At 41.3% G+C, this 14410-nt stretch overlaps 1 protein-coding gene across 1 annotated transcript; it reads right to left on the bottom strand.

The window, feature by feature from the left end:
- Positions 1–6768: 6768 nt before the first annotated feature.
- ankrd49 (ankyrin repeat domain 49) lies at positions 6769–9802 on the bottom strand. Its single transcript, XM_074695296.1, has 3 exons — positions 9735–9802; positions 8816–9046; positions 6769–8256 (listed from the first exon to the last, which is right to left on the bottom strand). Exons 2-3 carry the CDS (start codon positions 9035–9037, stop codon positions 7774–7776), a joined length of 705 nt encoding a protein of 234 aa, XP_074551397.1. The 5' UTR covers positions 9038–9046; positions 9735–9802; the 3' UTR covers positions 6769–7773.
- Positions 9803–14410: the final 4608 nt, after the last annotated feature.

Raw genomic sequence — 14410 nt, 5'->3', positions numbered from 1 at the left:
TCACTTTTGAATGCTGGCGGTGCTTTCACTCAAGTGGTATGCAAGCTGTGGCAAGAAGGTTTGCTGTGTCTGTCAGCGAAGTGTCCAGAGCATGGAGGCGCTACCAGGAGACAGGCCAGTACATCAGGAGACGTAGAGGAGGCCATAGGAGCGCAACGACCACAGGACAGCAGCAGGACCACTACCTCTTCCTTTGTGCAAGGAGGAACAGGAGGAACACTGCCGGAGCCCTGCAAAATGACCTCCAGCAGGCCACAAATGTGCATGTGTCTGCTCAAAGGGTTAGAAACAGATTCCATGTGGGTGGTACGAAGGCCCGATGGCCACAGGTGGGGGTTGAGCTTACAGCCCAGCACCATGCAGGACGTTTGCCAGAGAACACCAAGATCGGCAAATTCTCCACTGGCACCCTGTGCTCTTCACAAATGAAAGCAGGTTCAACCTGAGCACATGTGGCAGACTTGACAGTCTGGAGATGCTGTGGGGAATGTCTCGCTGCCTGCAACATCCTCCAGCGTGACCGGTTTGACAGTGGGTCAGTAATGGTGTGGGGTGACATTTCTTTGGGGGCGCACAGCCCTCCATGTGATCGCCAGAGGTAGTCTGACTGCCATTAGATGCCGAGATGAGATCCTCAGACCCCTTGTGAGACCATATGCTGGTGCGGTTGGCCCTGGGTTCCTCCTAATGCAAGACAATGCTAGAGTTAATGTGGTTGGAGTGTGTCAGCAGTTCCTGTAAGATGAAGGCATTGATGATTTGGACCGGCCCGCCTGTTCCCCAGACCTGAATCCAACTGAGCACATCTGGGACATCATATCTCGCTCCATCCACAAACGTCATGTTGCACCACAGACTGTCCAGGAGTTAGCGGATGCTTTATTCTAGGTCTGGGAGGAGATCCCTCAGGAGACCATCCAACCATCTCATACAGGCACGTGGAGGCCACACACACTATTGAGTCACATTTTAACTTGTTTTAAGGACATTGCATCAAAGTTGGATCAGTCTATAGTGTGTTTTTCCACTTTAATTTTGAGTGTGACTCCAAATCCAGACCTCCATGAGTTAACAAATTTGATTTCCGTTAATAATTTTCATGTGATTTTGTTGTCAGCACATTCAACTATGTAAAGAACAAAGTATTTTATAAGAATATTCCATTCATTCAGATCTACGATGTGTTTTAGTGTTCTTTTTTAAAGACAAAAAGGTATGGTTACCTTGACATGTTTCAACGTAACTCTGCCGTCTTCTTCAGAAGCTGTCATCCTGACAGCTGTGGCGTGTCTTTTTATCAGCTGTTTCCGGTAGTAGCTGGCGGGACAGATTGACCACGTGATCTGTCCCGCCAGCTACGCCCCCCCGTTGCCTGACAGCCTCTGGAGAAGTGTGTCCCAGGTGTGCGAGAGCTGGAAGGCTCCTTCATCCCTGTTGATGGTGTCCGTGCCCCGTTTCCTGATCTCTATTGACTCTTTTATCCATCTTTTGTATTTGTTGCTTTCTGATCCGATTATTGTCGATTTGTCCCAGTCCATTATGTGGTTTTCACGTTTGCAGTGGTCTGATATTGCTGGTTTTAAGTTTTCCTGATAAAAAGACAAGCCACAGCTGTTAGGATGACAGCCTCTGAAGAAGACGAGTTACGTCGAAACATGTCAAGGTAACCATACCTTTTTGTCTTTAAAAAAGAACACTAAAATACTTATGTTTCTAAGAAGACAAGATGAATCTAATCAGTAAGATCTAGGATGTGTTATTTTAGTGTTCCCTTTATTTTTTGAGCAGTGTATTTCTTTGTGAGAAGCTAGCACAGCCCATGTTAATACTAAAGACAGCAGTAATTATCACATTTACACCAGGAGTGAACTGTGACTGATTTTCGTGTGAACAGAATAAGAATTCAAACAGCTTAGTTATTTTCATCCAGCCTTTTCCCCTTTACCTACTACTGTAGGAGGAAAATCTTCAACACTCAGCCATTTTCACTGAGAACATATTGTGATTGACATGCAGCTGAAAAGCAACAAAGACTTAAGTGAGTAATGACAGTGTTTAGGCCCTCTTGTCTTCTTTCTTGCAGACAGACCTTATCAAATTGCAGGTCGGGTAGAAATCTGTGTTTTAGAAGTCAATCCTAACGATGGATCATGTTTCAATGCTCAGAGTCAAACAGCATAGAGGTTATAGACTGGTAAAGCTCTGTTATGTTACTGTGTGAGAGACAGTTAAACCTTTTTTTCAAAATAACATAAATTCCCTCCTGATGCTGCTCTGTGTGAATATCCATCCTCAAGAGGCAATTAAACTATTTTTAAACCAATGCCCAGCTTGAAGTCTGACTCAAGTGCACAAAAGGTCCTGGAAATGATCCAGGGGGATATTTCCAGCTGCAGCTGTGAAAAAAGCTGCACAAGCTCCGAGGAAAGGGAACTGAGCTGAATGTCTGACTTGGAAAGCTCTTGTTTTTGTGGGCAACAGGCTCAGATGATTATCTTCATGGCTGAGAAACGCTTTGTATAGAATCTATAGAAAGACAGACTCCTTTGTCAAGTAATGACATCTTATTGTTCAACCTGAAGCAGGATTTTCACCCTGGAGGTTATGGTAGTGGAGGATTGTCTCAGGAGGCCTTCGGTGTAAGCATGAGACAAAAATAAAGAGAGATGGGCACAGAAAAGACATCTGTGCCATTGAATCATTTTTAACTGAAAAGATTTTTTTTACAGAAAACGACGCCTGTAATTCATAAACTATGCAAATTTAAATTTACACTGAATGGAACAACAGAACTATGATAACAGGAGTAAAAGCCCCAGGGGTGGCACATACATTCATGCAGCTTTTCAACCCAGGCACCAAATATAATCCACTAATCACAACAAAAACTCCAGGCCTGCAGTGGCATTCATTGATCTCTTCATTTGTTGGGGGGAATTAAGAGTAGATACTACCTCAGTTTAGTGTTTCTACATTAAACTGTATGAAACAAGGAAGAGGTCTTATTGATTGCGACTTAAAGCTACGGTCTACGATTTAGAAGCTTGGTAATTTTCAATAACACCGTTTATGAGGCCGTTATGGTCCAATCTACGTAATATAAAAAGCAAAATGAAAGAAAAAAATCCATTCAGTACATCAGCTGAAAAATGGCATAATAATTGGCCAATGTGAACCGCCGTTCCCCTCATTTTAGGTTTGTGCGAGAGTCCATCCAATCCCCTGTCTCCCCTGCTCCGCACCGTCCCGCCCATGGTCCCACCTCGTCCTTCCCCACTACCCCTCTCACGTCAGCTAGCTGCTCAGCTCCTGAAGCTTCATGGAGCTGGAGAAGAGTGAAACCAGGAAGCTGTTATTGTTACCCTCCACAGGGAAAAGAAGAAAACAAAAAAGGTTTGAGGAAAGGCTGAAGCAAGGAAGAATTATGAGCGATTCAAGTGCCAACAGAGACTGAATATTGGAGAAATGGTAGAAAAAGCTGCAGAGAGATTTGGGACTGAAGACAGACACTGAAGACTGACAGTGGGAGGTGTCAGCTGAATAACTCTGGTTAGTCCGTGCCTATACTGGCTAATGACTGATCATTGCTGGTTGGAACGGGTAGGCTCTGTAGATTTTAGCACAAGTTAGCCACACATCTTTAGCATTGTATACTGAGCTGGTGAAGACACACAGAGAAAGGTAAAGCCTCGCCCACAGTCAGCTCTGCTCTGATCAGCTGGCAGTGGCAATGCCTGACCCGCTGCGCCCAGCTAATTTATGGTTTTGACCAGTCCAATTGAAAAAGCTACCACCGCGTGTTACAAGGAGGATGACTGTCATGTTTGTTACATTTTCTGCCTGCTGGCTTCTTGCTCTGTCAGTGGGGGCGTGTTGTTAGGAGGCAAGGTAGGGCAATACGAGCTGGGGGGCCGGATCTGTTCAACAGAAACTCAGCTGTCTCAGCATCTGTCTTCAGTCCCAAATCCCTCTGCAGCTTTTTCCACCAGTCGTAAATTTCTCCAATATTCAGTCTCTGTTGGCACAAGTACCGCTCATAATTTTTCCTTGCTTCAGCCTTTTCCTTGAAACTTTTTCATTTTCTTCCCTTCCCTGTGGAGGGTAACAGTAACAGCTTCCTGGTTTCGATCTTCTCTGGCTCCATGACGCTTCGGTAGCTGAGCAGCTAGCTGATGTGAGAGGGGTAGTGGGGAAGGACGAGGTGGGACCATGGGCATGATGGGCCGAAGGGAGGGAGACAGGGGATTGGATGGACTCACGGACCAATCCAAAATGCGCATGTCATGCTCCCTAACTACACAAATCTGTGTTCATCAATGTTTTGCTTCTAGTATTACAAAAAAATCTGTTTCAATGACAGCACCAATCATTTTTCAGTGTACACCAATGAAAAAAATTAAGACTGCAAAAATGAGCATTTTTATGTGTGTACATGCAGATTTTCAGGCTTTTAGAGCATGCCTTAAGTGGACACCTAAGGTATTGTTGTCATTTGCCTTTCTGCAGTTTTAGTACCTGAGGTTGCCACAATGTCCACACCATAATCACATCAAAAAGGTCCCCACAGAGAGAGAAAACAGCAACAGCAACACGTACCGTTTTTCTTTTTCTTACATCAGTCTCACACAGGGTCTCTACTAATGCAGAGAAGTGGAACAATCAACCTCAGTAGATGACTGCCTACAGTGCAGACGAGGAACATTGAGAGCTCTTGATAAGACTACATGTCGTGTTATTACTGTTCATTGAGATTACTGTATTCACTGCTTATCCTCCCTCCTGAGATGGGGAGGGTAGGAGAGGCCTCAAATTGCTGCTCTGTGTAAATGCATTCAGTTTGTATGCCATAATCTGAAACCACTGTAATGAGCTGTTGTTGTCATTCAGCGAGCAGTATTACAATAAGCTCAGTTAATGGAATCTCACACTCAATACGGACACACATTGTGGCCTTTTATGTTGCTACAACCGTGTTATTATGTGTTGGAAAGTTTCAGCACTGTGTGTAATTGTGCCCCGATTATCTCCCAGTGGAAAGCTATACTTATCCAGTTTGCAGTGGTGGGATCTCTGCAAGTGTACAATGAACTCAAAAATATCAGCCACTCGCCCACTGCTGATCAGAACTTATGTTAACTAAACATACTAACTCAGTAGCTTTAGGGCTAACATTGCTGCTAGCTCACCAACACTGACGTAATCAACCATTAAAGAAGGCTTTCTCTGACTTCTCTGGGTGTATCCTGGGTGTTATTTGACATTTTTCAGAGTTGATGTGAGGGCAATGTGTCTTTCCCTAGTGAGCAGAAAGGTTTTTACATTTTATTAGTAGGAAGAGATGCTCTTGAGACGTTGCTGAAGCAAGAGATGTAAATATTCTTTTCTCCACATCCAAAATGGATTTTCATTTTCAAAGATGTACATCACATTGTGTAGCTATGTAAGCTGTGTATTGACATGAGAACTGGATTACAGAGACCAGACAGAAGAAAATCCTTTAGCTTTGAAGCCTTTGGACTTGCTGAGGGTCAGGAGGACATGTGACCTGAATGATGAGCTTCTTAACCCTTTCTTCTTTTCTCATTAAGTATTGTTAAACAGTTCTCCGTCTTCCTCTGCCTGTCTTCCTTTGTTCTTTCCTTCTTGTTGTATGCAGTTCAGTGACTTTACAGAAAATAAGCCTGGAGACATGCAGCAGTGACAGAAGGGTAGATGAAAAGGCAGACTGTCAGACTGTCAGACTGCAGCTATGAATACTTCCATTCTCTTTTTCCTGTTACTCTAACATCCTGTTTGATTTTTACTTTTCCCCGTTGACTGAAAGCCGTATAGTCTCTGAGGCTACTACTGCAAATGCGTTCTGGGGATACTGCTGACTTTTTTTTGTCTAAGACTTGTTTTGTATTTGAGAAAACATTTGATACCCCAACTCTGAAAAAAGTTACATGAGAGAAATTCAAACATCAGGATGTTGGACTTGATTTGCTTATATAGAATATGTGGCAGGACCAGGTTGTTGTTATGGTTCGCTTGGTTACATCCACTTTCTTTACAGGGCTGCGAACACTGTCGAGCTCGTGTTTTTGCTGGAAAAAAAGACTCCATTTCCCATGACCACTTGCACCCACTGACGTTTTATACAGTCGATGGTGAGGACTAATGTGTCGCTTTTGAAGCAAATGAATGATTGGTTCTTCGTTCAAGAAAACTTTTTACCAGATACAAAGTGCCAAGTTAATTTATTATTACAAGTCACATAGTACTGTTGTTTGAAACGTGACAACTAGCAAACTTTGTTTACTCAGATTGTTGTGTAATTTCGTAGTTGCCTGTATTTAGCGCGACTCAAAGCCCAGTGCTCTGAGATGTGTCTGTAACTTGTAACAGTAGAGAATCCTCGTTACGTCCTGCCAGTGCTTCTCTTCCAACACTAACCTCACCAAGCAGAGCTAATGTAACCTCACTCTTCATTTTATTGATAGGCTCTCAGGTTTGAACAGACCACTGCAGGATAACTGCCCCTTGTGGGCTATAACAGCTTAACCCGTTTTAACCTGTGCTCTATCACTCCCTATATTTTAGCTTTCCTCTGCTCTTCTGTTCTTTTTCTTTTTGTCAGTCCAGATCCAGTGTCCACTACAGAATAAACTCAAGAAATCCTTTTCAGCAGAGGAAAACACAGATCTCTCTTCTCAATGCTAAACTTAGTCAGACAGCGTAGTGATGTTCTAGAGACTTCTACATGCAATGAAGCAATCAGGTCTAGACCATGGCTACTGTAAACAGCATTTTGGTGCTGGTGGTCTTGTTTTAAATTGTGGCTCATGATTGCACATTTAAACAGAGTTGAAAAGTCCTTATAGGACTCGACAGCTGGCAGAAAAGCAGTCAGTGTCAGAGTAAAAAAAGAATCATTTATCAAATCCTTGTGTCGCATCAGCTTGTTACAGGCTCAGGTGAGTCGTACATTACTCCCAAAAGTTCTAATGTCACATCCTGAAAAACTTCTGTCTGGCCAATCTGAAAAGGGAAATAGGTCTTCCACTAAAAAAAACAGGTGATGATATGTTACTAACGTCAAGTATGTACATTGTGATGTTTTGAAGTTCAGCCTTGAATGGCTTTAAAATTGATATCAAAGTTAAAGTAAAAGGTTTACTACCAGTTCCAGGGAGATGTGTAGAAAAGATCTGATGACCACTGACAATTGCCATCACTCCTGAAAGCCTTATACCACCCTTTGAACTGCAGTAACCTTTGCCTTCTCAGAAAAAAGAAAAGAAAATACCTTCAGGAAATATTTTACCCTTGGAGAGAAATGTTGGTGTGTTGTGCAGTGGTTCAGATGTGTTTTTTCTAAGGTGTTAGCTTTGGAAAAAGAAAAAGTCAGGGGAGGAGTGGACATGTTCATTTTCATCCTGTGTTCTTTAATGAGAACCATTTCACAGAGACTTTTCTGGTCTTGCTAGTGGCTCCTTTCTTCATAATTGAACAGAAAATTGTTAACAGGGCTTGACTGATCGTCCCTCTGTGCTGACATCCAAATAATGAGATTCTCTGAGTCAGCCAGTCTGTCAGGACACAGACGGGAAAATGTCACAGTTACCTGCCCATAATGACTTAGTAAGTAAGAATGACAGATTCAAGATGTCCAAAAAAGGCTTTTTTGTGTGCCTCAATGTGAGGAAATTTTCACATTCTGCTCAAAATGTTATCAGTGTATTTTTTATATGAATACAGTTTATGGGTTCATGTTTATATGTGTACACCAGTTTAAATTCTGGAGCTGGGAACTGCACACACACAGTCTTCCACCATCTCAAACAGGAAGTAATGAGGTCCACTACGATGGGCCACCTCACTGGCCGTCTCCCCACTGCTGCTACGAAGGTTAGGCTTCAGGTGTCGTTGTGATAGGAGCAGCTCTAAAGTGTGAGCAGAGTCTGTTTTTATGGAGCTGGCATGGGAGGCCGCCAGGTGTAGTGGTGTAAGCCCACCGTTAGTCTGAGCGTTCAGCTCTGCCCCATGCTGCAGGAGAAGGCTCGCTACAGTGACACGACTCCAGCGGCAGGCGCTGTGAAGGGGCGTCCAGCCATCTATGGTGCGAGGGTTAACCTTTGAACCAGCGGTAAGCAGTGCTGCAACCACTTCAACATGGCCACTGTATGCTGCACGGTGCAGTGGAGTGTAAGCATCCTCATCGCAGCAGTGTACAAGGGAGGGATCAGTAGCCAACAAGTTGTGAATCGTAGAAAGCTGAAGGAAATAAGAGAAAGGTTAAGCATCAAGACTAGAAAGACTTATCCCAATATCTAAAGATATGTTCTACTTTTTAAATAAATTCATGTGTTGTATCACATATCATTCAGTTTGGGAACTAAACTGCTTATCTAAAGCTGGAGCTGAAGCTCAGAACAGATAGTAGACTGTTGGTCAGATGAAACAGAAGACACCTTAAAATGTCACCCTTGGCTGTGGAGAATTTATAACTCCACATGAGTTTAACAGAGAATCAGAGCCCCTAATTTGCTTCTTTTTTAAAGGTCAAATCTACAGAAAAAAAATCAGGGCACTTTTTTCCATGGTCTCACTGAACAACCCTCTCAGTGTTAAAATAAGCTGTGAAGGCAGTTATAGAGATATTCTTCGGAACCAGCAGTCATGGCAGCTCCTCGCTCTGATGCACTGGGTATTCAGACACCTTAGCATCAGATGTTGTTTTTGTATCTACTTGGTGTTGGCTTGTTAATGTGTCTATTAGAGCAGCTCCACTCTGATAAGTGCTGCTAAGTTCGGAGAACAAAACATTACTTACTCGATTATTTTCTGCCGCCCACAAAAAGAGCTCGGAGGGTTTGTCTTTAAGAGTTTCTTCTTTTTCTAGAAACCACTCCTCACTGTGCTCCCCCTCCTCCTCGTCTGCCTCCTCATCCTCATCCTTGCTTCCTGTCCACAGGCTGCTCGCCCCCCGGGGGATGAGGTGCCCGTGTGTGTTCAGAAGCTCCAGCTGGTTAAAGTCTTCTGGATAATCCATCATGTAGTGTTTCTGGCACAGAATGAAAGACACAGGGTATCATGAGCCATATTACTGCAATAAACAAATAAAGGCATGTGTCATGCTCTTACACACATACTGCGGTTGTTTTCAGGTTTTTGTTGTGTGATAGTGGGAGGGAAGCATCCTTGAACCTTACAGGTTCCTTTTCTTTTCGTTTTAGTTAGTAACTGCCGTCCCTTCGGGTTTGTGAGTCGTGTGTCTAAAATAGGCTGGTTTAATGCAGTTTATATTTTGCTTACAATGTGTCAACGCCTCATCAATTATCAACGTTTTACATGACTTACAGAAATACCAAAGCCATCTTCGAGCAATTTTTTTCTTAACCTCTGACAGTCAGAATTTTCGAATGGTTTGTGATGATGTTCGCATCACAAAACCATTTGTGATGATGTTCATTTATACTGAAAAACCCAACATTACGTTCAACTGATGTCAGCGTAACCTTTTCGTAAAAACACACTAGTAAAATAAGACTCAGTCGATGTTCAATCGGAAACCATGTACGCTTAGTATACGTTTACTGAACGGTTAGGACTTATATTTGCTCTTTCCGTTGACGTTTTAAAGCCAACCAGTGAAGCCATTACGTTGGTATCGAATTATAAAATATTTAAAGATATGAAATAAAAAACACTCCAGCTTGAAATGACAAAAGCTGATAGAGTTCTTCTCTCACCTGTAACAGCCTGTCTTTGCAGGATCAAAACATCCGGAACCGACTGTGACGGTGTAAGAAAAGACTTATGGGATATGTAGTTGTCAACAGAAGCTGCGTGAGAGAAACATTCACTCAAGGGACACCATTACCCACAATCCCTTGCTGGAACCAGTCTTTTTCTCTCACTCTACATTTAGTGGTCCAGTGTGGATTCTTATGTTTCTGCCATCTACCGTTTATAGTTGGTACTTGAAAAATCTGGAGCGACTAAAAATGTCTTTCAATCTCAATCTGTGTTACATGCGGGACATTATAGTCTGCAATTACAGAAAATGTGATGAATGAGGTGATTATTTTGAGTCCTCCAAACTACACTCAAAAGCGGTTCCTAATTTTTGACGCCAATTTTCACCAAAAGAAAAGGTAAATATAATGTTGAAGAATTAAAAAATAAAGTTGAAATTTAAAAATTGGTTATTCAAATTAATGAGATAGAATCTCATTTTTATGACCTAGTTTCTAACTATTTTGACTTTGTAGCTCATAATTTTGACATGGTATTTCAGTATCATGACTTAATGTCTCATTATGATGACTTAATATCTCTTCTTTATAAGTTAATATCTCTAAATTATAACTTGTTTTATTATGAATAGTAATGCTTCAACCATGCATAACATTTAACAATTATATTTGATCTAGAATAAACATATTTTTGTTGTTTAAGCTTTTTCACATGCGTATTAATTGATGTAGTCACCTACCAAGTCCTCTTGTATTAAAAAATAATTCCTCTCGAGTCATGTGATAACATTTCTACAGTTTCATTTAGCAGATGCTTTTGACAAAGGGATGTACAACATAAGCAAGAATTTAGGCAGAAGGTAAATCCTTAGTGCAACAAAGTGTTACAAGTATTTTGGCTGCAAGTACCGCCATTAAGTGCAAGAAGATTTTTTTTTCCAAAGTAAACAATGTAGCCATAACTAACCACAATTAATAGGTGCAACAATATATGTCAACCTTCAACAACATTTAAAGATCAGTGCTAAATGTTCACTTAGTGCTGGGTCTGAGATCTTCTGATTCATTCTACCCCTGAGGACAAAGGGAAGAAGGGTCAGCTTAAGTGCCTTAGTGTTCCCTGAACAGTTGAGTCTTCAGACATCTCTTAAAAGTAGAGAGAGACTATGCAGATCGTATGGAGTTAGGTAATCTATTCCACAATTTGGGCACAACAGAGGAAAAGAGTCTGGCTAGGGATTTAGAGCCGCGCTGGGCTGAGAGCACCAGCCATCTTTCACAAGGTGAAGGTGGTGGGCAAGAAGGAGTGTAGACCTGGATGAGGGACCCTAGGTATGCAGAAACTGTTCTATTCAATGTTTTATAAGCTAGAAGAGGAGCTCTGAATTTGTTTTGAGCTGCTACTGGAAGCTAATGAAGAGAGTTTAACAGTGGGGTGAAGTGCAGTTTTGGGCTGGTTAAAGACCAGACTGCTGCATTTTGGACCATCTGCAGAGGTTTAAACACACAGAGGGAGGCCTGCTAGGAGGGTGTTGATGTAGTCAATGCATGAAAACATAAAGGCCTGTACCAGAAGCTGTATGGCCTGTTGTGTAAGGTAGGGTCTCATCCTCCTGATGTTGCAAGGGCATATCGACAAGATCGAGCTATTGATGCCACATGAACCTTAAAGGTCAGCTTTTTAATTGTGATAAAAACAATTACCAAGCTTCTAAATAATTTAATTTTTTTAATCATAAAAGCAGAAAAGTGAGAAAAACGTAACCTGTTTCAATGGTGTATGAGTGAAAGCAAATGGCCATGAGAAGAATTGGGGAGCTCAGTGTCCCAGCTTTCTGGAGCACAACTGTGGCTGTTCTAACATTTAGTATAATAGATCAGCTTGTACTTTACTGTACTATTTAGTAAGTATTAAAGCTTTTAACCCCCTCTTAGAACAGGGGCACTCAGTGGTTCATAGATTTCAAAAAACAGTCACACAAGAAATCAGAAAAACAATAAATAACTAAATAAATAAATAAGGCAGTGATTTGCCAGCTCAGGTTGCAATTACAGGCAGCATTAGATGTAATTAGAGAGAAAGTAGCGCACTTAGCTGGGTTAGTCACACAGGCGTCTTCAATTCCCAATCATTACAGTCCCTCTACTGAAAAAATACAAAGTATGTAGTCTGGAAATATGAGGGGTTTGACCCACATAATGCCTGTGATTACAAGCCATTACCCACACACAAAACTGCCAGTCCAGATGAGATTAATTTTTAAACCTTTTGTAAATCTCTTGATAAGAGATACTGCAGGATATTGGTACTATTGATACAGAAGTGAATTACATAAACTAGGCACATAATGGCCATGTTTTAATGCAGGGACCCTAGCTTGATTGTACATGATGCTGTATGCGTAAAATGCTACTTCACATGCATTTACTGTACTGCCTGAGTTGCTTCTGGTTCCTCTGTTTGAAAGACCTTATGAAACTAACCCTGGCTCTGAGTCGAATTTCATTTTGTGAGGATGATTTTCTGTTAGTGAAGACATGACTAAAATTGTACACAGTCCCTTTGTTTATGTTTTTTCTGTGTATATGGAATGGTCATACCGTAAACCTGTCAACCCTTCATCACTACCATGATCAGATCATTGTCAGTCAGGGGCTGTAAGCAGTCTCCTTTCAGCACTGCATAGAATACAGTAAAACCTTGAGAAAATCTGTAGAGAAAGTGACACGTTTTTTTTTCTCAGCAATGGGAGCAAGCTAAATGGCCTCTCATGTGGGTAATGCACCAGCCGTGACAAGTTCCTCATACAACCCCACTTAAATGAAAACAAACCTTGAACTGTCTTTTAAGTATTAATGCTCAGATACACCCAATTTGATAAATGATTTATTACCTCAAGATCAATCAAATTTCAGGCATGCAAAGTGGCTCCTCAACTTTCATTGTAAGCTTTAGTTGGCTGTCAAAATCTACTGACACTAAACCTTAGGGATATTTCAAAAAGCTAAAGGTAATTACAGAAAATTTGGTATTACATGCATGTCAGAAAAATCTGAATTACTGATTTAAAAAAGCAGTGAAAGCTGACCATGTCACATTCCTTCATGCTGGCTTTCATCATCAATAATCACTCGATAATGAATAAATGAAAGAAAATGAATCCCAGATTCTTGTTGCTTTTGTGTGGGTGTTTCAGGCACATTTTTATTAGTTCTCTTCTGAAAGACCAAGGTTGTCGAAGTCATTAGTGATGAACCAGGGATCATGCCACCTTTATAAGATGACTTGAAAAAATAAATCATCACCCAAACTATGTTCAGCACTATTTTTGTTGCTCTACTGTCAGCATTGCATATTGAAAAAAGACAAACAGTTTTCTACACCAAGCAGGACTGAATGAAATCTCTGTCACCCATTTAATCATCAAAATTAGCACTTTCCAGATGCTGATGAAATTTTGATTTCATTTCCCTCCCACCCAAGGATGACTAGTGGGCAAATGGTGCTTTCAGTTGTACAGAAGGTCCTGAGAAAGTCTACAGCAAGAATTATTTGGCAACTCTGGGACTTAGTATTAACAACTGTTAGCTTTTTTTTTAATTTTCATCCAAGTTAAGTGAGTCAGACAAACTGCTGTAGCCTGCTACCATTTTGAAACCTATAAAGGTCATGTTTTTCCTTTCACACAGGAATTACTGCCAACTGTGATGATTTGGGTTTTCAGTTGTGTTTGTGTTTTTCAAGGTTTTGGATTTACTTGTATGTCTTGATTTTCTTGGTTATTCTTTGTGATTCTTGTCTTGTGTTTCTTTTTTATCTCAGTTATTCTTGTGTGTTCTGTGTTTCCTGTTTTTGTCTTTGGTTTGTGTTCCTCATGGTTCTTGTCATGTGTAGGTCTTTTTGTGATTATTATTAGTGTTTCTGTGTTTTGGATTAGTCTAGTCTCCGTCTTGAGCCTCCTTGTGTTTTTGTTTAGTTCTCCTTGCATTTCCCTCTTGCTTGATTGCCTCTCATGTATTTCATCTATGACGTTTCGCACCTGTGGTTGCTTGCTGCCTTGTCTATTGGTGCATTCGAGGCAACCCGTAACTCGTATGTTTCCCAGTTGAAATCTCCGAGTTCCAACCTGAAAGTGTTCCAGGCAATTTACGACTTAGGTTTGAGCGCAAGGAATTCTGGGATGTAAACAAACCAGCATGGCAGAAATTCTAAGATTTATGCTTGGTCATTTCAATTACCAAAGGAGCCTGCAAGTTCTTTATTTAAGTGAAACGGCGCATGAGGTACTTACATTTCACGGCATATGTCGTTGTTTTAAAATGTTTTTTTTTTTTTTTTTGATTAATGCACTGAACACCAGAGTTGCTGCCAATGTGCAATGTGTGAACATTAGACTAGAAGTTTACACTTGTAGCCCAGTGATGAATGATAGCCCCCCCCCCCCCCCCCTCTAGTAGCTATTTCGTGTTAGCGACACATTTGTCCACCGTCTCAGACACATAACAGATTATAGTACATAATCTTGTGTGTAAATTGTGATTGCAACATTCGGATTTTCTTTACATTGTTGTAGAGTCTATTTCTCACCGCGTGTCACGTGCAGCACCACTGCATCTATAGAGACTGCCATATTGTTTTGGCACAGATGTGACGTCACAAGTCGTAACTC

The sequence above is a fragment of the Halichoeres trimaculatus genome, unplaced genomic scaffold, assembly GCF_033239565.1.
Source record: "Halichoeres trimaculatus isolate MK-OKI-2021-1 unplaced genomic scaffold, fHalTri1.1 fHalTri1_scaffold_2, whole genome shotgun sequence".
Lineage (NCBI taxonomy): Eukaryota > Metazoa > Chordata > Actinopteri > Labriformes > Labridae > Halichoeres > Halichoeres trimaculatus.
Note: the sequence above shows the minus strand (reverse complement) of the source record. Positions and strands in the feature narration are given on the sequence as shown.